The following is a 24234-nucleotide window of genomic DNA, read 5'->3' as shown; positions in this document are numbered from 1 at the left end:
CGACCCAGAGTGCCACGCCTTCCATCTCGACCACTCTCAGATGCTGCGACCCTTGCTCCTTCCTCTCCACGCCCAAAACGACGACGACACGACCACTCCAGCGTTTCTGGACTTTTTCGACCATTCTGCCTCACGATCCTCTTTGACGACCGTCGACCACCTCCACTCGGCAGCGCGGCCACCGAGACACACTCGTTCTATCCGTCCCCCGTTGGTCGCCAAGGCCCAGCGCGTCCCCTCGTTTTCTTCTTTGCTTCTTTCTTCCTCGCCTGCTTCCCGACGACGCCGCCGTGAGAGACCATACGACTCGAGCGACCGTTAACGCCACGACATTTCATCCCTTCCGAACACCCATCACGACATGGCCCTTGGCCTCTAGAGAGCGTATCCGGCAGACTTTTTTGTATCCATTGTACTCCCTTACTTCGTTGCATCGCCTCTTTTTCGCTCCCCACAACAACACTCACCACCATGGATAATTACCAGAAGCTGGAAAAGGTCGGCGAGGGTGAGTACAGTCCTCAGAATGGCGAAGACGGAACGGTGTGGGGATAGAGAACAGACGTCTAACTACCGTCCCATACAGGCACGTACGGTGTTGTCTACAAGGCCCGCGACCTGACGGCCGGCGGACGCATCGTGGCGCTGAAGAAGATCCGGCTCGAGGCCGAGGACGAGGGCGTCCCATCGACGGCCATCCGCGAGATCAGCCTGCTCAAAGAGATGCGCGACCCCAACATCGTTCGCCTCTACAACATTGTCCACGCCGAAGGCCACAAGCTGTACCTCGTCTTTGAGTTTCTGGACCTCGACCTCAAGAAATACATGGACTCCCTGCCCGTGTCCGACGGCGGTCGCGGCAAGGCCCTGCCCGAGGGCACCGGCACCCGGCTGCACACGCTGGGCCTCGGCGACGACATCATCAAGAAGTTCATGAGCCAGCTCTGTGCCGGCATCCGCTACTGCCACAGCCACCGCATCCTGCACCGCGATCTCAAGCCCCAGAACCTGCTCATTAACAAGGAGGGGAACCTCAAGCTCGCCGATTTCGGTCTCGCCCGCGCCTTTGGCGTGCCCCTCCGCACCTACACCCACGAGGTCGTCACGCTGTGGTACCGCGCCCCCGAGATTCTGCTGGGCGGCCACCAGTACTCGACCGGCGTCGACATGTGGTCCGTCGGCTGCATCTTTGCCGAGATGGCCATGCGCAAGCCGCTGTTCCCTGGCGACTCGGAAATTGACGAGATCTTCAAGATCTTCCGGCTGCTGGGCACGCCCACCGAAGACGTGTGGCCCGGCGTGACGACGTATCCCGACTTCAAGGCCTCCTTCCCGCGCTGGGTGCAGGACACCGAGACGCCCATCTGCCCGACGCTGGATCCCATGGGCCAGGAACTGCTGGAGCTGATGCTCGTGTACGACCCGGCCAGCCGCCTGTCCGCCAAGCAGGCGTGCAACCACCCGTACTTTGACGATCTCGAAAAGGCGCTGCCCGGCACGGCTGCTGCCGCCGCGCGCCAGCACACGACGACGGCCGCAGCAGGCGGTGCCTACAACGGCAGCGGATACCACTAGCAAGGGGTCCTCTGCTAAGGCGTCGAGTCGAGAGAACGAACGCACGGTCAACCCCCTGACTTGTTTGCTTACATATCTTCATTGTTGCATGTTCCATTGTGTTGTCTTCCCCTTTACTATTTTCTTTTGTTCCTTCGCTTTGTTTTGTATTTTTCTTGCTTTTTACTCTGTCTTCACTATCAACTCTGGAAAGAGGTGCATTCGGCGTTTTTACTTCTCTTTCTTCTTTGGCATGGGAAGGGGTGGGCAGAGCGGACGACAGACGACTTAATCCTCACGAGCTGGAGAGATAACGATCAGGAGCACGTCGTAGAAGATGAATTGACATAAAAAAAACCATGCAAACCAAAACAACAAGGCGCACCTCACTGCCCCATAACCGCGTACGTGTAGCAACTTCAGACTGCATGCTTGCCACAACAAGTGCCAGACACGACGTGGAACAATTGTGTGCGGCCAGAGAGATTAATGAAGACGAAGGAGAACAGCAAAATGCAAGCCGGTTCTCGGTACTCGACCCTGCAGTACAAGACGGGCATACATGAGACCGCGGTGATGTTTCTTTGCAGGCTGGTGTTCCGATGAATTAAAGCAAAATTGAACGAAAAACAAAACCATGCCACTTCCACCTGTCCTTTTTTTTTATCTCGTAGCGACAGGCAAAGGGACAACAGGCACTGTCCTACATGAAATCTCACGACGACACCTGCTTGTCTGCACTTCCATCCGGCCTCACCCTTGCACAATCAGTCAAAGTAGCAAAGGTGCGCCCCAACTGAGACGAACATACGCCAATGTCTCTCCACGGACACCAGGATAGGCGAATGTGAAATAAAGGGGCGAGCCGTCGGGAGCGGCTGTTACTGCAGACACGACAGACACGACGAAACAGCAGCCACAGCAGCCTTGGAAGTTACAGGAAGTTACGGTACGTTACGGATGGCACGATAGATTGAACCAGCCGAAGCAGTCCCGTATCGAAAGAAAAATGGCGCGCACCATATCCAGTTGGGCTGCAAAGGGGCTACAGAAGGCCACAATATCTCCTCCTCTCCATCACGCCGGAGGAATGTTGACCTTTGCAAACGCTGTCTCACCCGCCACATCATTTTATCAAGAGCTAAACTTGTGCGTCGGCGGTGGGTGGCGGGCAACTAGAGACAGGTACAGAAACCAGCATTCCTTCGAGAGGGTGGAGCTGGGGGGGTGGCAAAGCGACGAAACCGTATAGAGAGATCTTTGAGAGGGGCGTGTTTGTACAGAGGCAATTCACGTCGACTAGACCACAGTTTTTGAGATTGAGTTGTGCATAGCTTTTTGCTGTTTATCGACACATGCACAACGTCACGATGCAAGATCTAGATAAACTGAAGGAATAGCGGTAAGTACCTACAGCCGGACGACTACGGAGGACAGAGGTAGGGACGAGAGACGAGAGAATGCAACGTGGGAATAGATGGCCGGTGCACAGAATTGCCTTGCCGGCAGCCGGGGTGGCCATTCCTCTTATCCAAAATACGCGAGACGGTGCAGGAATCAACCCTGCTCACAATGCAGTGTGGCATTCGTGTGGTTCGTAGATTCTGTATTTGTTGACGTTGTCGGCCGAAGGCCAGCCTCGGAGACAGGATATTCCCTGTAGAGAGCAGGTTGTGCTTGCTACACTTTGCGGTCTTGTGTTTCTTGAATATTCGCGCAGCATGAACGATCAATGACCGCGGTTTACCCCTTTTTTGATTTATCGAATATACCGAGACAACATCTGGTGTCCAGCAGTCTGGAGTCGAGACCGTACTCCCAAGTGTAAGGTTCTCATTTATGGATTAAAAAAACAGTGCTTTTTGTTGCGCTCTTTGTTTTCAGTTTGAATTTTCTCAAGAAAAATATATACTAATCAGGTAAATAGTGAGTTTTTTTTTATTTCTTTTTTTTTATAAAAAAAAAATTATTAGCGTCTTCCTGTCGACTTATTTTGAATGCGAATAGAAAGACTCCCACACTTCATTATGTTGAAATATCGATCGGGTCTCTAAAATATCCCTTATTGTCGATGTAATAGCTCACGGTATCAACATTTGACAAATGAGACTGTATCTCCGTATCTCGACCTTTGATGCGCCGCCCAAACAGGTAGGTGGTAAACAAACAAATTTTGTCTTTTTATAGAACCTACTCCTCCACGCCGCACGAGATGTGCCGCCTTTTGACCCTACGCCTTACATCTGCACCATTAATTGCATCTTTCTTTTATGTACGACAAAACCTGTGCCACATGTCGGCATACGACAGATCACACCAAACAAGACCATGAGTCCCCCCAACAACATGACGTTTGTGCTTCTGATGGCAGGCGGGTTGCTGATGTGTCGTCTTTCAGTGCGGGCCATACCCTGCCCCTGTTTGTTATGTCTTTCCTTGTACTCTGTTTGTCTGTAGACTGTTTGGAAACGTCCGTATTTTTAGGTCACCAAAGTAAGGAACAAGGATGCAGTTGGTTGCCCGAGCGGTTTACAGTGGAACCGATCTGGTTTGTCGAGACGAGTCCGTCTTACTCCGCACCGAGACACCATTTTACGTTGGAAGGGCCGTGTTCAGGGTCGTTTGAAGGCCGCTGTGGGATATTTTCAGGACATTTGTTTATTTCCGGCAACGGCAGACTCTCCCGCAGCGCCTCCCGAAATTGGCGGGACTGCTAATGAAAGCGTACAATGTAAGGCTGCTGACCGTTTTGCTGTAACCTATGTGTCCCAAAAATAAACTCGCTCGTACAGTGTACGCTGGGCAAAGACAAAGGAAATGCGAGCGGCGGTACGATGCGGCAGCTGGCGCCAATGAGAGGGCCTGGCCGCCGCGCGATCACTGCCGTTGGCGCCTGCTGTTTTTCTTTGGCGCTGTGTCTATGGCACTCCGTTCTCATTTGGCCCTTGTCGACCATTTTTTGGGAGGCATCTATTTTGAAACGTATTCCATTGTTTTCTTTTCAGTGTTCCTGGCGCTTGCTAGGCGCGCCTGGGATGGAAAGGTTGTGAGCTATGAGAATTGTTCTTGTGGTGATGCTGGCCACGTTATGGCCGTTTCACGACAATGGTTCACATGGGGTCCAGGCCCTTCGCGGCTGGCTGCTCGTTTCGTGAAGCGCCGCAGTCTATTTCTGGCGGCATGTTGTCGCAGTGCGCCGCGCACCACCGTTTTAGAGTACGTATCGTAATTCACATCCGTGCATCGACGTGCCGCTGTTCTCGAAACCAAAACGGAGCCCTTGGAGGTGATGACGAGAAATCGTTTTCTCTTTTCTTGTATTTTCCTTGTTTTGAAACGGGGGTTGTTGACGTAGAAGCTGCGCCACAGACGAGGAGCGTGGAGAGGCACCAACGGGAGTGCATATTACATGACGAATACGGTCGGGCGACAAGACGAAATGTAATGATTCTGTGTTGGGACTTGCTATTTCACTTTCTGGACGTGATTCTCAACTAGATCGCTTTGCTTTCTTTGATATCAGCCATGCTGCTACTGGGTCTCCTCGATCGTCTTGTAGTCCGATTCCTTGTAACCTTGGTTTGCTGGGACGTTAGCGGTGGCAGCAAAACAACATGGTTTGCACCAGAACGTACTGTACGGCTCATATTTGGCCAGTTCATCCCAGTTCTTCTCCATGAGGAGCTGGGATGCCCGCTCCGACGAACCTTGTGGTAGGTAGATGCGGTGCTGGACGCCGTGGTCGTCGTTGTAGGTCAGGCAGTTGGGCTGGACCGACCGAGTGGGCCGAGCGATGTTGGCGAAGTCGATGGGGGTGTTTGTAGACATGTTGTAAAAGTTGGCGTGGAATTAATGTGTGATTACAAAAATCTGATGGCGATGCGATGTCGCATTCCATTTTTGACAACATCGACTGCGTGCTGCCTTGCCGTAGCTGTGACGTATGTGTCTGTTTTAGGCAGCCTCGCTCCCCTCCTGCATTTCTTTCTTTCCCTCAGAGATCCCACCTTCCCTCTTTGTGCCGTCTCCTTACGTCACATGAGCAGAATGCGTTTCTGGACTGTACCTTGATCGAGCAGGATACAGTAAATTGCCGTCCAAAGTCTGTATTCTATCGTATTCCATATTGCTGACTGTTGGCAGAGTCTCGTGACTTGGCAGTCCCAGCTGTGTCGATGCGGCAGTGTTGTCTTGGTTTTGACCTGTGGATTCCGACATTTACAGTAGGCTAGCCTCGGCCTTCCGCAGCCAATCACGGCTGGGCTGCCTCTTCAGTTCAAAACCCACGGCAGCCACGAACGTCTTGCTTCTCGAGTTTGGTGGTCCCTCGCCAAGCTGATGCGACGGCGCCACCGACAGAAGAGCGAGAGAAACACACCAAAAAAAAAAAAACGCGCGCCCCGACGTGTGGAGAGACAATGGGACAATGGACGACGTGCGACGCGATGCCTCAGAATAGACTCGTATACAAGCGAGTGCCACAGGAACCAGGTACCTATTTTGGACCTTTTGGATTTACCCCTGCTCTCAGCCACCAACGTATGCCGTCGGTCGGCTCACAAAACCATCAAAGACGACGGCGTCGATGACAACACTTCTCTGGTCCTAGTGCTGCAGCGCTCAGGAGAAAGATGATGCCGGCCGCCGCAGAGACGGGCTGGTGGAGACAGTGCCTGTGTCTTGGGACCGTTTAGACCGTCTGGCCCAATACGTCGAGATCAGACGAGGAGCAACAATGACGGCGAAACTGCCAAGTTTGTTTGCTCTTGTAAGTCTCGTGAAACTGCTGTTGCTGTGGACCTGACGAGGCACCCTGGTTGACAATCTACGACACATCCCGTGACAAGACGGCCGAGACTGTCAGCAGACTCCAACCCGAGATTGTGATGTCGTCACCAGACGGTCAACCGACTACCCGTTTCCCATTTTGCGGTATGCCGTACTTTGCATCCTCATCTCTCTTCTCTCTCTCAACAAGAGGGTGGACAAGCAATTTCGGTCTGCACGGTCATGCGCCAGACTGGAGGGTGGGTGTGCACTTTGCCGATGCATTATCATAGCAAGGGATGGTTTATGAGTATCTTACTTTTTCTAAAGTGCTTGCAGCTGGCGATGCTGTCTTTGGTGCGGTATTCGGTGCACCCTATGTGCTCCAGCTGGTTTAAAGTGAGACATTCCGTCCAGAAAAGGACAATGTGCTGCGAGAAACTGCGCTGACAACCCTCGTAGCGGCACTTTTGGGCCTTGTATTTGGACAGAGTCTGCACCGCGTTTTTCAGCGATCGGCATCCCTCTTGTGGCTGCTGTAGACGCGCCGTTACGGTCCTTGTCGAGCACTGACGCAGAGACCACAGCACCCACAGCACCCACATCACAATGCACAACGCATCGCGCGGTGCACATCACATCACTTTGTCTGATCCTTGATGCCGGCCCTCCCCTGAAGCAGATCATCTGCGCTTGTCTCTGCCCTCTTATCGTCGATCCTGCGCACTGGGCTTAAGTGGGTAGAGGCTTGAGGAGGCCTGCGACTAGCCGACGACAAAAAACCTGAACAGATTCTCTTCTCTTCCGCATCAACTTCCGATCCATCAACACCAACAAGGACCTCGATACAGCATCTTTTGTGTTTTGGTCCTTTTCTAGTCTGCGCCTTTTCTAGTACAGCAAAAGAGACCTGGCCGCCGAACATTTTCTCTATTCGCCCCTGTATCTGCCCATGTCCCCCACTGAAAAATGTTGCTCTTTCCTTTTTCTGGCCATTTCCACCTGTCCACCAAAAGGACTAAAAAAAGACTTTTTAAAAAAAAAAAAAAGAAACGAAAAGAAAAAAGCAGCAAAAACAGGTATGTCATGAAATTTGATGTCTTTCCCTGGGCGCCCACCTACGGCGCGCATGTGCAGGGTGCATGACAGGACAGGGGGCCGAGAAAAAGAAAAGCAATTGTCAAAGTCGTTCGGCTACTTGCGTTTTCCCCTCTCTGTGTATATCTTGGTTGTCACTTTCATTCCTATCTTTGCATCCGCCCCCTGAAAAACGATGCGGTGGCTCGGTCGGCAGACGAGAAACGGAGGGAGCCACGACGGGTTATTTACGTACGGACCAGCCGTCGGCACTGCAGTCTACCGTAGTCTACTCCACCGATGCATGTCTCCTTTTGCGACGATGCACAGCACAGGGCACAGGGACTACCAGGCTCTTCGCTTTCTATTTGACCTTTGTTCCTGACTTGGCCATACCGTCGTCCCCGGCCGTTCCTGGTTCCTGGTGTCCCTGACTTGCCTCCCTCCCTTGGCTCACGATCCTACGCCCTCTCGACCGCCACTGTGGACTCTGTGCAGCCCTGCGTTTGCTTAGCTTTGGAATTTGACCGATTTTGGCTTTTTAGCGGTGCCCGCACTTTGGTAACGTGAGGGGAGGAATAGATATTGGTACTTTAGAGACCGCTAATGACAAGCTGCGGGGCGACAGAAACCTATACACTTCTCTACGCACATCTCGTGTGTATTTCGTACGCTCGACGGCAATCCCTTGCGTCAGTTGTTTGCGCTTTTCCGTCGTTTTTTTTTGGTCCATGATAAACGATATTCCCTCATGTGCTGCTTACACTCAGACCATACTCAAATACGCAAAGGAAAAGCAAAAGCGCCGCTCCGTATTCCGTCGACACTGGAACACTCCGTATAACGAAATACGTCTACCCTATTATTATTGACGTGTATTAGTATCAAAGTTTACTGCTGCCGGACGGTTTGTTTATCACCTCTTTGTTTCGCGGCCAAAAGGCTAAGGGTCAAAATGTCAACTACTGCGATAGTCAGGGGCTACAAGAGGCGAAAAGATATCTTGGCCTGTTGGTTGTTAGGCGTCGATGGGAGGTCTAGACAATGATATTGGACTGATTGGTCCTTTTGCTTACCACTAGGCCGCCCCTCAAAATGACAGAACCAGAGAGACGACGTAGGCAGGTAAGTTGCACACTGGTTCAAGCGATACAAGGCGTTGACCCATGCTCGTCACAGTGTTTCGTGTTTCGTTTGTTTCGATTGTTTGCATTTGGCCCGGGTTGATACCACGTACGGCATACCGTCGTAATATCGTCACCATCACTTGTTTCATTGTTTGGCCTCGTCACAAAGCAGAGCACAGCCAGCCGCACCGTCGTGCCTCTGTGCGTCCCGTTTTCCACCGACCTATTGAATGCCGGACGCGGCAGCCGTCCTCTCTTTGAACGACCGGCCATTCCGGCCTCTTTGCTCCTTTTGGCTCGCACGCATGGACCAGGATGCATCATGTAAACATGCGAGGCAACCTGGCAGCAAAGTCAGGCTCAAGAGACGCACCAGCAGAATTACAAAAAAAAAAAAAAGAAAGGCCAAGATCTTGAAGTGACTGACAGCCAATCGTCCAGAACGGATCGATGGAGAGGTTTTAGCAGCACGCACCATTGGCTCGAAGCGGGGTTTTCAGGGACAGAGGACAGCCAGTGGGTGGCAGAAAAGGGCAACAGGAGGAAGGGAAAGGGGCTCGAGGGGTTGCTGACAGGTGCATTTGGGTGCATATGGTGCGTTTTGGTGCGTTTGCGCAGGTTTGAATGGGTTGCAATTGCCAGGGGGAATGGGGCGGGCCTTGCGCAAAGCCGGCGATCTGATCCTCTTTGAAGGAGAGGCGGTGAAAGGCTCCGTCGCCACTTCCGGAAGCTGTGCGTCGTAAATGGCGGATGGAGCTACCTCCGTATTATCGACGGCCTCTGTGAGCCGCCATTATCGAGAGCTTGCACATGAAACGGGAAGCAACCAGAAGGCGAAGAGACAACCAGCGCAGGGGCACTCCTCCAATGACGAGCCGACAGTGGCTTTTACTTGCAGCCATCGTATCTTACAAGGCAACAAGACCTGCCAACGCACACATATGCAGCCTCCTTGCCATTCATTTCACACATTTCGGCGCATGTCGTCTCCTTTCTTGTTTTCATATCTCCCGTACTGCCTCGCCTCCCGCTAATTGTGCTCTTCCGCGTCTGCATTCCTCGCTGCGCGTGGGAGATTTCTTCCAATCTCCTGTTTTGTTTCCCTTACTGTCCCTCAGACGCATACTTGGTAGTGGAGATAGTTTCGTGGATAGAGGCCGTACCCTGTTAGCGCTACTTCTCCCTCAAAACGACCGTCTGCCCAGTATTGGTGTCAAACGTCCACTAACGGATTCTTTCTATGAATGAGTTCAACGGACCGACAGGCACTAGACCGCCGCCATACCAGCCAGTTACAATGATAGGCCACTAGAGGGAGGCGTTGGATGCTCGTCCTCGTCCTGCGCTCTCGTTGGCTGACGCTGCCTTCCAACTGTTTCATGTGGTCTGGGCCCGCCCGTTTGGGCCGCCAGCAACGAAGCTGGTTGGCGGTCCAAGCCTAGACTTGGATTTTGGTGGTGGCCTCTCTCAGCCAATCAAATTCATTGGCTGTTCGTTGCCAGAAAACAGCAGCCTCTCCTCTCTCTTGTCGTAACCGGCCGTCCGTCACGGCCATTCCTGCCCAAGGCTCCGTGTGCGCCCGTCAGAGATGTATTCTTGCATCGTACCCCTGACCGGCCATCCAGAGCCACTCAACTTTTCGAAACACGCGCATCTTGGGGAGAGCGCATCGCTTTGTGGTCTCTTGGCCGTCTTGTCTCCGTGTTATCTGGCGTCCGCAGCTGCTCGTAGGCCGGCCCCGATTTAGAACAGACCGGCGCCTGGCGTTTGTTTCGTTTCCAGAGGCTCATGTTAACCGTAGTTCGTCTTTTCTTTCTCTTTTGTTTTTATCTTCATCTCCATCTCGCCATCTCCGCTCTGCCCTGCAAATTCATTCAATATTAAAGCCTCCTGGCCGGTCCCATCTCCTGGCATTCCATCTCAGCTCGATCCCCTTCTTTTGCTCTTCTCCTCACTTTTTCTTCATCCCTGACGACGTGCCCTGTGTTCTCTTTTTCGCTATCGTCTTTTTCTTCAAGTCGACTGGTTCCTCTTGTCTCTCTCTCTCTTTCTCCTTTTCGCGCCCTCTCTTCGTCCTCCCTTTCCTCGGGTCGTTCGATCTTCAGTGTCTTGCTCAACCTCCCTGTCGTCTCCCTTCCTTCTCCCACTATACCACCGCTGGCCGTCTCTCGTTTGCATTGCTGGTCACTGCGCTCGATTCTCCTTGACGCTCTTCAACGCTTCTACAGCCCACGTCCACCCATCGACAACGAACTGCACGATCTCCACGATTTACGCCTTTACGCTCTTACGCTTTACGATTTTCTGTCCAACGACTTTTCTTTGCTGGTACGTCTCCTCGGCACATTCCCCTCCTTCCTGTTTCGTTATCCCTCTCTTCGCCGCCCTGCCATACCCATCAGTCTCTCGTTCCCGCTCCACTGGCGGCCTTGACAGCCCTTTCTCCGCCGCCCTTGGCTTGAACACGCTTGTCGTTGCCATCTCGTGCTTCCTTTCTGTCGTTCTGTCGCTTGTCGCCTGTTCTCTCCCTCTCGATTCGTCTTACAATTCTAACTTATAAGACTGTCCTCGCTCCCCCAGCCGCCGTCTTTTAAACATTCCGCTTTCCTTTCGTTCTGCAGACATTCGAAGCTTCGTCAGAATTCCAATCACCTCAAACCAAAGCAAAAAAACCAGTCACTCACTCAGTCTTTCTTTATTCAGGTTTTTACATCTCCACAGTCAACGGTTTAGCCCAACCTTCTTTTTTAGGCTCACTCTCTTTTTATTGTCATTCGTTGTGCCTTTCATTGCTATTTTCAAGCTCTGCCCCGCTCGTGACTTCCTCGTTTTCCCCATCCAGCTGCTCCAAAACGGTCGTGCCTACCGCCCGCACCTGCCCCAATCACCCATTAATATTTGCTGTACTTGCAAACCACCTGCCAAAGGCCACGAGCTATTGTCACCAGCTTCCGGCTTCCTGCTATTGTCTATTGTTGCTCACTCGCTCTTTCTTCCATCTTACCGATCTCATCATTTTTGTTCCCCTTTGTTCTTTCCCAATTTTGGGAAACTTTTTCAAAATCCTTTTTGAGATCTCCTTTCCGTCTTAATTTTTGTTGGGAAAATAGCCTCATCTACATCTTGCTCTTGCAACCTCTCTTTTCTCTCTTTATCATCGCAAGCACTTCGCTAGCACATACCATCCTCAGTGGTTTGTGTGTCGGATACCCGCACTTGCATCACTCCTCAGTTGGCTTCTGGCCTCTCTTTGCATCTCCTGATTTTCTCGTCGCTCTCGACTGGAAAAAGCCTTTTTGCACCCCTTTTTTGCCTCTCTTCCACATTCCTTGCGGTCCTCCGTTTCAAGGTTTCTGTTCGAACCTCGATTTACTGTTACTGCATTCCACGGCCTGGCTCGTCTTCCATTCCAGCACGTCGACCACACAGCCAATCCCTGTGCTTCCCCGGACTTGCCCGCCCACCCAAGTCCCAGCAAAAAAGATCGACACTTGTCCCTCCGCCTCCCTTGCGCGGCGCGACTCTCTTTTTTCTCCTGGCCTAGCCTAGCCTAGCCCGCCCTTGGTGCTGCCCTTCTCCCTTAGGTGCACCCCCTCCCCACCACCCCTGACCCTGAACAAAGCTTCCCGTTTACGGTCGACCTCAACCACTCGCTGGCACGCCCGCCGCGCCCGACAAAACCACCGCCAGCACAACGCAACAAGAGCTCAGCCTCGTGGTTCTCAGCAGGCCCAGTCCCTTCCGTTTGCCTCTCCCTCGCTTGGCCTCCCTTCCAAGCAAAGCACAAATTATTCACACCCCATCGCGGCACACCCCCTTCTCACTTGTGCCGGTCCCACCTGAATTAACCTCGCCGCCACTTACACGCACACCCCTCTCACTTACCTTGTGTCTTTTGTCTTTCTTGTCCACCACAAGCAACGCAAAAGCTCCCTTGAAAATATATTATTCCTGGGCCACTTCTCAAATCTCACATTTCACATTCCTTTCCTCAAGAAGATCTCTTGTTCCTCTTGTTCTGTGTTCAGTCGTTTCTTTTTTTTTGTTAGCCTTTTCCTTTTCATCATCTCCCAACCTTCTCTTGATCCTCTTCAAGAGTGAACAGGGTTTCTTCATTCTTTGTTCGTATACATCGACAAAGATATATAGAAACGGGACTGCTGGGCTTCACGTTTCCAAGATTCGACTAAACCTTAATTTTCTCGGCAACCTTCGACAACGACATCGAATTCGACTTTCGACTTCGACTTCGATACTCCACGACAAACATTACGACATTTGTTTATTTTTTTCAAGTTAGAACGCCTCCCCTCACACTCTTCTCACAATGGACTCGACACAGCTCAGTATGGCCGAGCTCAACGCCGCCGCCCTGGAGCAGTTTGTCTTCACACCCGTCAACCGCGACATGATCCGCTACCTCGCCGACGCCGCCGCCAACGTCATCCAGTGCGATCCCAACATGATGCCGCCCACCGCCTCCGAGGTCCAGCGCCGCACGCTACCCACGCCGCCTGGCTCGCCCTCCCACTCACCCGCACCCCGTGCCGTGCGCCGTGAAGACGGCGGCCTGCCATCTCTCGAGGAGTTTATCAGCCAGCTCGTCGTCTCCTCCAATGTCCAGGTCCCCACCCTCATGAGCACTCTGGTCTATCTAAACCGCCTCAAGTCTCACCTCCAGCCCATGGCCAAGGGTCTGCGCTGCACCACGCACCGCATCTTCCTGGCCTCGCTTATTCTGTCCGCCAAGTACCTGAACGACAGCTCCCCCAAGAACAAGCACTGGGCCAACTACAGCGTCATCACCACCGAGTTCTACAACTTCGGCTTCTCCCGCACCGAGGTCAACCTCATGGAGAAGCAGCTGCTGTTCTTGCTCGACTGGGACCTGCGCATCTCCGAGGAGGACCTATATCACAACCTCGACGACTTCTTGGCGCCCATCCGCGAGGACGTTGCCGCACGCTTCGCTCGCCGCCAGCAGCGCCGCCGTCGCCAGAAGCTGCTGCTCCAGCAGCAGCAGGAGGAGGAGGAGCGCCAGCGCCAGATGGAGGCCCAGGTCCAGGCCCAGGCAGATGCTGCTGCTCAAGCACAGGCACAGGCCGCCGCGCGCCAGAAGCGCCAGGAGGAGGACGCCGCCATCTGGGCCGCCGCCACCGCCTCGGCCGCTGCCAACGGCTACCTGACCCCGCCGCGCCGCTCGAGCCATCTGTCTCTGTCGCTGTCCTCGCCCGCCTCGTCGTCCTTGCCCCACAAGGTGGTGGCCACCACGCCCGACGACGCCATCCTCATGGCCATGCCGAGCCTCACCTACAGCGCCAGCACCAGCTCGGCCAACAGCTACGCCTCGTCCCTCAGCTCATCGCGCTCGCACTCGCGCGCCTCGACGCCCCAGTCGCTGGTCGACCATCTGGACGCCGCCTACGTGCAATGCAACAGCGAGGACGAGGTCGTCGGCACGCCCAGCAGCATCCGCAGCAGCCACAGCACCAGCAGCCTGGCCGGCTGCAAGCGCGAGCGCGCGCTGACCAACGGCAAAGACAGCAGTGGCATCAAGGCCGTGCCCGCGGCGTACCTGCCCTACGAGATCAGCATGGAGGAACTGCGCGAGATCCAGGACGGCGGCAACCGTGTCAAGCGTGTGCGCGGCATGCTGGGCCGTGTCTTTGGCTCCACTGGTGTCCTGGTTCGCTAGGAGCATTTCACTGTTTTGTCTTTTCTTTCTCAGTTTGTTCATTTCTTCTTCTTTTCTTCTTATTCCCCCTTTTATTTGATTTTTATTTGATTTGTTTAGTTTGGGAAAAGCGCGGCGTTTTGAGATTTGCTTTTTTTTTCTTTTCTACGTACTATCATCAAACCGAAACATCCAACTGAGCATGACAACCATAATTTTTTTTACTCATTCTTGCATTTACACATATGGCGGATATCTTCAACGTTCTTTGTTTTCCTCCATCTCTTGTCTCTTATTCTCTTATCATATCTTTTTAACTCTCATATGTTATCATTTCTTAAATCACACGTCATCAATATCATTATTTATCTCATACACAAACGATTTATCATTTTAGAGGCTCGCTGCATAAAGACACTATGAATAAGGGAATCCAATGGGGGCATGGCACCCTTGATAATGGGGGTGCTGACTCCGGAGCGGAGTTTGTTTTGCCTCTTAACTCTCTCTTATTTTTTCTCTCCCACTGTCTTTACAGGCCGGTCGCAAACAAATTAGCACGGAACATGGCAGGTCCCATCCAGTGTCATCGCGCAGATACCACGTTTTCTTTTGTACTTCGTCTTCTTTTTAATGCTACTTTTTTGACCTCCCCTTCCATTGCCACTTCTGGCAACCTCATGGCCTATTCTGCATAAGTAGCTTAGATGCCCAACGAGCAAACAGCTTCATAATTTAAACAAAGATTTTTCAAAATCGATTTGTTCTCAAAAGATAATGTGCCGTTAAACGTCGCTGTAGCCACCTTCGTAGCCATTTTGTAACCAGCCTCTAGCTACTCCCCTCCTTTCTTGTACGCCGATCATATCCAATGTCGTGATATAACAGGGCAACAAGGGACTGCGGGACATGACCGCCCGTGCTTTTTCTGCGCCTGTTTGGTTGTCCGTTGTTGGAACTTAGCCCCGCCCACGAACCGCCCGTACGGGACCGAGATGAGAGCTGTATGCATACCCGCCTCATCCACAATGTCCTACCTCTCCATTAAGCGTTTCAGCCTCCCCGAACAGCTGAGTTATCGCGTGTGTTTATTTATTTTGAGGTGTGTATTTTTTGTGGTTAACAAGTTGGTCGCGTTGATGGCCGCAGAAGAGGCCGTGTTGACAAGAGATAATGATGTCGTGTCAAATAATATCAAGTTTCATCTGGGCCACGACTTTGCTCTGATCTGATCTAATTTCATCATCATCATCATCTTCTTCTTCTTTTTTTTTTTTTTTTGTCAGATAATACACATTCACTACAATGTTCATGATATTATCGTTTACTGACAACCAGTTGCCTGTTTACTTTTATCGGAAATAAAAGGCAGTCTAAACAACAACCATCAACTGTGGGGTGAGGATAGACAAAGCTAACAGCTCCCATCAAAACAACAAGTCTGCGGGGAGGAGTGCGGGACGAAAGGTCAAAAGTTAGAGCAGCCAGAGGTCCTTTGGTTCGATGTTGATGGCGGAAAATAACAGAAACCAAGAAAAACATAGGAGACAAACAGGGTGGTGAAAGCCGCAAGGTGTTGCGGTGGCCGGAGACCCAGCCCTGGCTCGGCTGCGCGCATGCTTGAATGTGTTTATGATGATATGTGCTCTGGTATTGACGACGGCCTGGTCCAGGCCAGCGGGGGGAAAGGCTGCGCTGGCCAACCGCTGTCCACTCATAACTCACAAGAGGGCTGTATCCAAAACGCGTGCCGTTGCATGAAGGTCGATAGTGGTTGCAGAAGGGGGTGGACGATTGTGATTGGACCAACCAACCTTGCACACACGCAACACATGAACACACAGACAGTGATGCGCTCTCATTTGATAGTGTCCTGCAAATCATCCAAGCCCAGCATCTCCAATTCATTAACCGTTCCCTTCTTGATGGTAGGCATAACAAGGATGGCAGCGGATCATTGATACCATGCTGGCCAAACCGCCCCCTTTTTCTTTCTTTCTCGCACTACCTAGGCCGACTTGTCAACGCTCATCAATGTGAAGCGACGGGAACGAGACTGCTGGGAAGAAAGCATACAGAGGGCACCTTTTCATGTTCATTACCACTCTCGGGTTTAATGGCGCACCAGCACAGCCAGCAAGTACACCCTTTCTTTTGTTGTTCGCAGCCTCGTCGTAACTCCCCATCCTCCTCCGATCCTCATTTTTTGTTTGTTTATGCCTTGAAAAAAGGCACCGTCTGCTTTGTCGAGAATAGAGACGAAGCCGCTTTTCTCTTTTCGTCCTGCGTCGTCATCTTTGTTTTATCTTCACACCCCCTACGCAAAACGGTCACGTTGCCTTCAGTCCCCTGCAACCGTTGCACTCATCGGTAGTTGTTTCTCTTCATCCTTCCTGTAGGATGTGGAAACCCCAGTCCAATGTGTCGTCATCTCGTGGCTGCAAAGGTCACCAACAAGGCAGCCGTGCTCTCAAGCGACCGTTTTGTAAGCCCTTTATCTATCGTTGTGCGCAACGTGCTGTTCTGCCTTTCAGTCCGCCTGCACGAAAAGCCACCCACCTTTGGCCATTCAGAGCGTCGCCCGTTCTTGTTTTCTCTGCAGGGCCTGTCTCACGTAGGCCGACATAGCCTCGCGCCTGGGCCATGTGTTGCAACTTTGCCCGTCTTGTACACGTTGGGTGTTTCAGTCCGACACATGAAAACGGTGGATGTGCAAAAACAAAACAAGAAAGAAAGAATGTAAATCGTACAGCCTTTGCAGTCCTCTTCCTGCACTGCGCCACCCAAACTGACACTGATGCCTCACGGCCGTTTTCACGCGCTGGCCTCTCGGCCGCTCCAGACGACCGTCGCTAAGCGCAAGACCGCCAGAGCGACCCGTGAAAGCGGCCACATGCATACCATACGCCTGCCCGCAGCGAACTACGGCCGGGCATCACGAAATCCGGTGGAAGACGAAGGGGACGAGGCAGGGCGCAAATTGCAACCCACAATGATTATTGTCGGGTATGCCCCTGCAGGATGGGGATACAGAAGTGATGCATCTGCAAGGCAAACCGGCCAGATGAAAGACGCCCACAACCGGTCGAGCGTCAAGCCACATCCTATGGCTGGCGAGATAGAAACAGGGCAAACTGAAGTTGGGTTGGACAGGCCGGCACTAGCCTTTGTCAAAGCCACTGTAAAACGAAAGCCCAGTCCGCCTGTAAAACTGCCCTGGCGTTTCGCGCCAGCCCACTCCGAACGTCCTCAGTGGACATTGGTCAGGCGGCAGGGCAGCTTTCGCATTCAAACGGCACGAACAGCACCTTTGCTAGGCACCCGTTTTTATGTGGGTGGTGTGAACGGGGCTTGTGACGAACGTTTTCGTTTCTAGATCATACCAGCCTGATGGGTCCAGACCAAGGCGAGCACATATCTTACCCTTGACGAGGTTGTTTTCTGTCCTGAGAATATTCACAGCGTATTATCACTGGTGGAAGCGCCATAATTAGATTAGTACGATTATCATCCAATGTCGTACATATAAAAGACAGTCTGAATACTACCGGCACGGGATAGTCAACAAAGGACAAGTAAACATACTAGGAATCAACATCCCGGAAACGATACCTTTTTGTAATTCACCAATCCCCGAGTAGCAGGTAGCCAGTTGGACGTTTTGTTCCGTCCTACAAGCCCCGTAGCATGGCTGGGTTACAACGCCGTAAGCAGTATTTTATAGCGGGTTAAGCCGTTAGAGGCACTGTAAAGCTACCGTAAGTCCTGTCATCGGATTTGAGTTTAAAACCTCTCAGATATCCTTGATTCCTACGTTTATTCCTACCTCCCTTTCACTTTTCTCCCTACCTCTTTGTATCTGCGAAGCTGTTAACGGTTACGGCTAGTCCAGTTCAAGCAATTGTCCGCCATGGGCGACCATCCCCCTAATATTCAGTTGCTTCAGGCAAGCGTTGATCCAGAAGACGAAAGCGAGTTCCGTGTTCTTGTCAACAACAAATTCGTGAAATATATTAGCATCGACGCTGGCCTGTATGGCAGTGACGAGATGTTCTTCGGGCCTGCTCTGATCTCTCTGCTGCCACCGATTCCACCCGGCGATTGGAACAAGGGCCGTATCTCCCGCCACCCCACAACCGGAGACCCTTACTTTGCTGCCGTCTCAAGAGCATATCTCCCAGGAATCACAAAGACCTGGCATCCCACTCGGGTCGACTACCTGGAGCTTCGCATGCAACGAAAACTCCGCTCCAACGTCTACGAAGCCACCTGCCCTCGCTTCAGTTCGGTGGTTATCGCGAAATTTGCGCGGATTTCCTGGGAGGTGCCCCAGCTCGAGGCGGAGACGGAGGCATACGAATGGATAGAGGGCCACCAAGTCGGTCCTCGTTTTCTCGGCCACTTGACGGAGGAGGGGGGAGTCATTGGGTTCATCATGGCCCGCGTCCCCGACTGCCTTCACGCCACGGTGGACGACTTTCGCCTGTGCTCTCTCGCTTTGTCCAAACTGCACGAGCTGGGGATCAAGCACGGGGACATCAACAAGCATAACTTTCTTATTCATGACGGGAAAGCGACCCTACTTGATTTTGACAATGCCTCACGGGCAGCCAGCGCCGATGAGCTGGAAGACGAGCTTCAGGAGCTGCGGGACAAGTTGCAGGATACGTCTGGGAGAGGGGGACGGATCGTGGAAAGTGGCCCAAGTTGAGTGTCTTGGCCGATTTTATGGACCGTTGGCGTGAACAGGAGGCAGAATATACACTGCCTGGTTGTCCCGTGATAAAAGTATAGGAGAGAGACATCGGAAAGCAAGAGTTATATTTGCGTTATATACGGTCGTCAAACAGGTTACGAGGGACGGACGTTGTACTTTTGAGATCGATGTCCTTGCTTTTGTTTATACAGCTGTCTGGTTGCTACTATGTACAGACTGTTGTGGCCTCTCTCGCTTTCCATCTGTCGTTGTCGCCGCCGGCTTGGCTGGGATCGGCTTGATGCGCGCCCACTCCTCAATGGTCAGCAGCGGCCGGTCAATGGGCAGCTCCTTGAGCACGGCATCCATGTCGACCACAAACGGGTCTGTCGGGCTCTCGTTGTACCACGTGTACGCCTTGAACATTTGTGAGACGATCCGGTCGACGTCAATCGTCGCCCGCTTGCGCATCGCCGCGCCCATGGCGTCGCAAAAGTCGGCGACGGTCTGGTTGACGCACCGGAGCTCCACGCCCCAGCCGCGCGACAGCTTCTCGGCCAGCTGCGCCAGCCGCACCGTCTCCGGCCCGCCAATGGGGATGTTGCGCCCGGCCAGGTGCGGCCGCTGCATGGCCGACACCATCAGCTTGGCCACGTCCATGTGGCTGATCCACGACGCCCGCAGCGACGGCTTGTGGCAGTACACGAGCGTGTGCGCGTCGCGGATCGGCGGCAGCGCCCAGCCCTCCAGCAGGTTTTCCAGGTAGCACACGGGCTGGATGCTGATCACGGCGAGGCCCTGGGCCCGCAGGTCGGCCCGGATCGTGCGCCGGTCGTCCTGCGCCCGGATGTCCTGGCTCTCGTCCGGCACCGGCATGCTCGTGTTGAACACGGTCAGCCGGACGCTCGGCGTCGCCTTGATCGCTTCGGCAATCACGTGCGCCCCTGCCAGGACGGTCTCGGCCTTTTGGAACGACGTCGACGGCAGGTTCAGGAACACAATCTCGGCGCCCGCGAGCGCCTGTGCGACGCCGGCCCGGTCGGCAAAATCGGCCGCCGCCGTCTCCACGGGCGTGCCGTCGACCTCGATCGGCTTGGGGCTGCGGCTGACGGCGACCGGGTGGTGGCCCGCGCGGACGAGCTCGACGACCTGGGCCTGGCCCTGCACGCCAGACGCGCCAAAAACGACGACACGCATGGTGGGTGTTGGCGTTGGGACTGTTGGAGGACTGTCGATGAAGTGGATGGTGGTGGCGGATATGTGGGTAGGACGACCGTGTTTCGTGGATGCCTGCTTGGCTTTCCTTTTTCGATTTCTCGGGCACGGTCTATTGCTTTTTGACGCCAACTAGGACAACATCTACGGCGCTCTCTTTTGCACGATGCGACAAACCGGCGACAGCACCGTGCCTTTTTAGACGTGATGTGGGTGACATCGGCAAAGATTATCCGCAGCCGTATGGCGGGGAAGGTCGTCAGGAGAGCACTGGATGCAGGATGAAGAACATCGGGAAGTGTAGATGCGGAGACGGGAACCTTATGTCGAAAAGAGAGATGGCCAGTGAGCCCATAAGATAGGCATTAAATCAAGGCATTAAATAAGGCAGACGTGTGGAGGTGGACGCTGCATGGTACAAATTGAACGAGGCAAGAGCGTCCAACACAAGGCAAAGACAAGTGCAGGAAGGTGCGCGGGGTGAGCCGAGACTGCGATATTGCGAGATCGCGAGACAGTGGCACCTTAACAAGCGTTTCCTAGAACATGGACCTCTCTTGTCCTGGATGTTGTGACATTGAACCTTTTGGCAGCGCCTGCAGCTTCATTTTCTTGACCTTCTTGGCTTGTCTCCCGCTATTGCCTTGGCTCGATGTCCTCCGCTCTGTCGGAGTATCTCTCCACCTCTCGGAGAATGTTATGCTTGGAGGCCAAATAGCCAATCAAACTACACAGGATGTTGTCCAGTAGAGAGGCTTTGGGGAAGTGGAGTTCTTGGAGACTTGGGGACGCTGTATGTACAGTCGTCTCCAGCAAGCTTCTGGGGATTGCCTGGTATCGGAGCTGCCGGACTTTCCGCGTTTACTTTCCGTCCGTGGTTCTTTCCCACGACGTGCGTGCTCGCTCTTTCCTTTTTGTGTCGTCCTGTCCATCGCGCCCCTTTTCTCAAGAATCAATTTGCATCCTCCGATTGCACTCCGTATTCACGGCTTCTTATTCCTCTCCGTGTTCTTTGCGGCGACCTCAACAACCACCTGTGACCACGTTTATCTCCCGAGTACAACGACTGATGCTCCGCATATGACCAGTTGCTTTGCTCTATCGGAGGATGCCGTCTCTTGTCTTTCCTTCTCCTCACAGCTTTTCTTCGAACTTTGTGTTTTCTGCTCCTCGATCCCTTTCTTTGTCTTCGCTCTCCACTCCTGAATCATTGGCCTCCGCAGGCACCCCCAGACACTAGCGGCAGACGAGGCAGAGTATTACGGCCTGGCTCGTCAATGGCTCGTGGCTCACCGTCACCTGCCCCACTTTGTCTTCTCCTGTCACCAACAGATAGCACCAACAGTGCCACCCGCCGGGAAAAGGTTATGCGGAGTGCGTGCGCGGAGCGAATCAGCTATGCTCATTTTGGGCGAAGCGGCATCCGTTGTGAGGCCGATCACCGCGTTGAATCTCGTTGACCTTGCTGGGCGATGCAGTTTCCCTTCCAAGCACGACCTGTCTCCCAGCAAAATCCTGGACTACGAACCAGCCTGGCGTCTTGGCGTTTAAGTCGGCACCTGATGACCTTCGTTTGCAAGAAACAAATGACATGGAAAAGCAAAGGCAAGGACAATATAACGATACCACAAGAAACTGACACGACGTGGACTAGTGGAGGCCGCACTAACAAGCACCAATCCACCGGACTCGGAGCGCGCTATGGCCCTGGCGCACGCGATTGAGTAAAGAAAGGACTAAAACGAGGATGCCACATGGGCGTGGCACACGATTGATACCCTCCCCCCGGCACCTTGCTACCGCCACCGTTCTCCAGGAAACGCTATTCTCATCTCCAGGAGTTAGAGAGCAGATGCGGGCAGCGACGGTTCCGCCCCCATGGGGCATCCGTGACGACCCAGCCAGAGGTGATTCCTTGGCAGCGACTGCAGGCCCCATCAACGCGGACGACATGATCCACGGACAAACGAAGGGCGAGAATGGAAAACAGGTTGCGAGGTAACGACAGATATAAAGAATAAAACGCCCGTCACTTAGACCTGTACGCTGATCTTTTATTTCCTTTTTTGATTTTTCTAATAAAAATTGTTAATCTTTCCCCAACCTGCCCTTCCTCCTCCCCCACTACCGTCCTGTCGACTACCCCAACCCTCATCACTCGAAAACCCTCACACTCACCATGGCCATCTCTCCGGCCGACCAGTACGAGGTCTCGCCGGCCACCAAGGAAGAGGCCGACATTGACGTCCACGAGCAGCGCTATGAAAACATTGATGCCGCGCCACTGGCGTTGGAGGCCAGCGATGGCAAGCTGACCAAGGAAATCATCCTGGCCTACTTTGCGCTGTGCTGCCAGATCAACGCGTACATTATGACCCTGCTCGTGCCGGGCGCCATGCTGACGGCCATCAACGCCGACCTTGGCCCCGACAACAACTATACCTGGATCACGCTCTGCTGGCCGCTCGGTGCCTCCGTGTTCGTCTCCATTGGTGGTCGTCTCACCGACATCTTTGGCCGTCGCTACTTTATGATTACGGGTGCGCTCATCTCCATTGCTGGCACGCTTGTGGGTGCCAATGGCAAGAGCATCCCCATGATGATCGTCTCGGGCGCGCTCTTTGGTGTCGGCAGCGGCTTCCAGGAGCTGTGCTACGCCTGCGCGCAGGAGATTGTGCCCAACCGCTATCGCGTCATGGCCGTCGGCGGCCTCGACGTGTCGCTGGCCTTGGCCTTTTCGAGCCCCGTCGTTGCATACGCCATTGCCGGGTACCACCCCAGCGTCGGCTGGCGCGGCGCCTACTGGTACCTGTTTGCCTTTCACACGTTTGCCTTTGTGATGCTGGTGCTCTTCTACCGGCCGCCCGACTACAAGACGAAGCACCGCGAGGACGGCAAGACGCGCTGGCAGCTGTTGATGGAGCTCGACTACGTTGGCCTGCTCCTGTTCTTGGCCGGCGGCGTGCTGTTTCTGCTGGGCATCAACTTTGGCGGCCGCACCTACGCCTGGAACTCGGCGGGCTGCATTGCGCCCATTGTCGTGGGTTTCTGCTGCTTCGTGGCCGTCGGCTTCTGGTGCGCCTACGCCGACCTCAAGTACCCGCTGTTCCCGCCCAAGCTGTTCAAGCAGGTGCGCGAGTTTGACATGGTCATTGTCGTGTGCTTTGTGGGCGGCATGCTCTACTACAGCATGAACGTGCTGTGGCCGCGCCAGTCGCAGGCCTTTTTCATTGGTGCCGACACGCCGGTGGTCATGAAGGGTGTCTGGGCCATCATCTTCTCGTGCGGTACCTGGGTGGCCGGTCTTTTGACGGTGTTTGTCTGCTCGCGCCTGCACCATGAGAAGTGGCAGCTCGTTGCCTTTACCGTGGTGCAGACGGCCCTCATCGGCTCAATGGCCTCGGTGGGCTCGGCCGACGAGACGCAGGCCATTGTCACCGTCGTAATCACGGCCGCCACCATCACGCCGCCGCAGCTGCTCTCGTTTACGATGCTGTCCTTTGGTCTCGCGGACCAGCGGGACCTGGGCGTCGCCGTCGGCCTGGCCGGCACCTTCCGCCTCTTTGGCGGTGCCGTCGCCACCGCCATCTACACGGCCATCTACTCCAACCGCCAGCTGCAGACGCTCCCCGGCTTCATGACCGAGGCCATCCAGCAGTCCGGCGTGCCCTTTTCAGACGCCCTGCTGAGCAGCCTGGTCAAGGCGGCCGCGACGAACACGCTGGCGGCCTACGAAAAGGTTGCGGGCGTCACGCCGGAGCTGGCGGCGCTGGCCGTCAACGCCACGAAGCAGTCGTACGTCAAGGGCTTCAGCCTGGTGTACCTGGTGGCAATCGCGTTTGGCGTGCTGGCGACGGGCGCGGCGCTGTGCACGGTCAGCACGGACCGGGCGAAGAAGAACAACGAGCGGGCGGTGGTGATGATGAACGAGGTCGACAAGTACCCGACGTCCAAGGCGGTATAGATGTGTGCGGTCCGGCAGCTTGCCTCATAGTCCTAGTCGAGATACATGAATGATGTACACTTTCCAGTATTCTGTATTCAGTGGTCACCGCCGTATGCAATTGGACTATTTACGGTTCATTGCACGGAGTTGGTGGATGATACGCTGCAATGATGCCCAT

General features: G+C 53.8%; 9 protein-coding genes across 9 annotated transcripts; 7 read left to right on the top strand and 2 right to left on the bottom strand.

The window, feature by feature from the left end:
- Window positions 1–40: 40 nt before the first annotated feature.
- On the top strand, window positions 41–322 carry SPSK_02077 (uncharacterized protein; the record flags this gene model as incomplete). The annotated part of the gene is made up of 1 exon (XM_016728972.1): window positions 41–322. The coding sequence occupies one exon, from the start codon at window positions 41–43 to the stop codon at window positions 320–322; it is 282 nt and encodes a 93-aa protein (XP_016589573.1).
- Window positions 323–471: 149 nt separating this feature from the next.
- Window positions 472–1575, top strand: SPSK_01816 (cyclin-dependent kinase; the record flags this gene model as incomplete). The annotated part of the gene is made up of 2 exons (XM_016728718.1): window positions 472–508; window positions 587–1575. The coding sequence occupies 2 exons, from the start codon at window positions 472–474 to the stop codon at window positions 1573–1575; spliced, it is 1026 nt and encodes a 341-aa protein (XP_016589572.1).
- Window positions 1576–5085: 3510 nt separating this feature from the next.
- SPSK_02070 (uncharacterized protein) lies at window positions 5086–5382 on the bottom strand (the record flags this gene model as incomplete). Its single annotated transcript, XM_016728965.1, has 2 exons — window positions 5086–5129; window positions 5190–5382. 2 exons carry the CDS (start codon window positions 5380–5382, stop codon window positions 5086–5088), a joined length of 237 nt encoding a protein of 78 aa, XP_016589571.1.
- Window positions 5383–12852: 7470 nt separating this feature from the next.
- On the top strand, window positions 12853–14220 carry SPSK_01736 (cyclin; the record flags this gene model as incomplete). Its single annotated transcript, XM_016728642.1, has 1 exon — window positions 12853–14220. One exon carries the CDS (start codon window positions 12853–12855, stop codon window positions 14218–14220), a length of 1368 nt encoding a protein of 455 aa, XP_016589570.1.
- A 2776-nt stretch (window positions 14221–16996) lies between these two features.
- Window positions 16997–17575, top strand: SPSK_01982 (uncharacterized protein; the record flags this gene model as incomplete). Its single annotated transcript, XM_016728880.1, has 1 exon — window positions 16997–17575. One exon carries the CDS (start codon window positions 16997–16999, stop codon window positions 17573–17575), a length of 579 nt encoding a protein of 192 aa, XP_016589569.1.
- Window positions 17576–18109: 534 nt separating this feature from the next.
- On the top strand, window positions 18110–18910 carry SPSK_01918 (uncharacterized protein; the record flags this gene model as incomplete). Its single annotated transcript, XM_016728817.1, has 1 exon — window positions 18110–18910. One exon carries the CDS (start codon window positions 18110–18112, stop codon window positions 18908–18910), a length of 801 nt encoding a protein of 266 aa, XP_016589568.1.
- A 189-nt stretch (window positions 18911–19099) lies between these two features.
- On the bottom strand, window positions 19100–20092 carry SPSK_01858 (uncharacterized protein; the record flags this gene model as incomplete). Its single annotated transcript, XM_016728757.1, has 1 exon — window positions 19100–20092. The coding sequence occupies one exon, from the start codon at window positions 20090–20092 to the stop codon at window positions 19100–19102; it is 993 nt and encodes a 330-aa protein (XP_016589567.1).
- A 1765-nt stretch (window positions 20093–21857) lies between these two features.
- On the top strand, window positions 21858–22112 carry SPSK_02094 (uncharacterized protein; the record flags this gene model as incomplete). Its single annotated transcript, XM_016728987.1, has 1 exon — window positions 21858–22112. One exon carries the CDS (start codon window positions 21858–21860, stop codon window positions 22110–22112), a length of 255 nt encoding a protein of 84 aa, XP_016589566.1.
- Window positions 22113–22289: 177 nt separating this feature from the next.
- On the top strand, window positions 22290–24074 carry SPSK_01610 (siderophore iron transporter; the record flags this gene model as incomplete). Its single annotated transcript, XM_016728519.1, has 1 exon — window positions 22290–24074. One exon carries the CDS (start codon window positions 22290–22292, stop codon window positions 24072–24074), a length of 1785 nt encoding a protein of 594 aa, XP_016589565.1.
- Window positions 24075–24234: the final 160 nt, after the last annotated feature.

The sequence above is a fragment of the Sporothrix schenckii genome (assembly GCF_000961545.1).
Source record: "Sporothrix schenckii 1099-18 chromosome Unknown Cont42, whole genome shotgun sequence".
NCBI classification, from domain to species: domain Eukaryota; kingdom Fungi; phylum Ascomycota; class Sordariomycetes; order Ophiostomatales; family Ophiostomataceae; genus Sporothrix; species Sporothrix schenckii.
The sequence above is the reverse complement of the archived record's forward strand: the minus strand, read 5'-3'. Positions and strand labels throughout refer to the sequence as shown.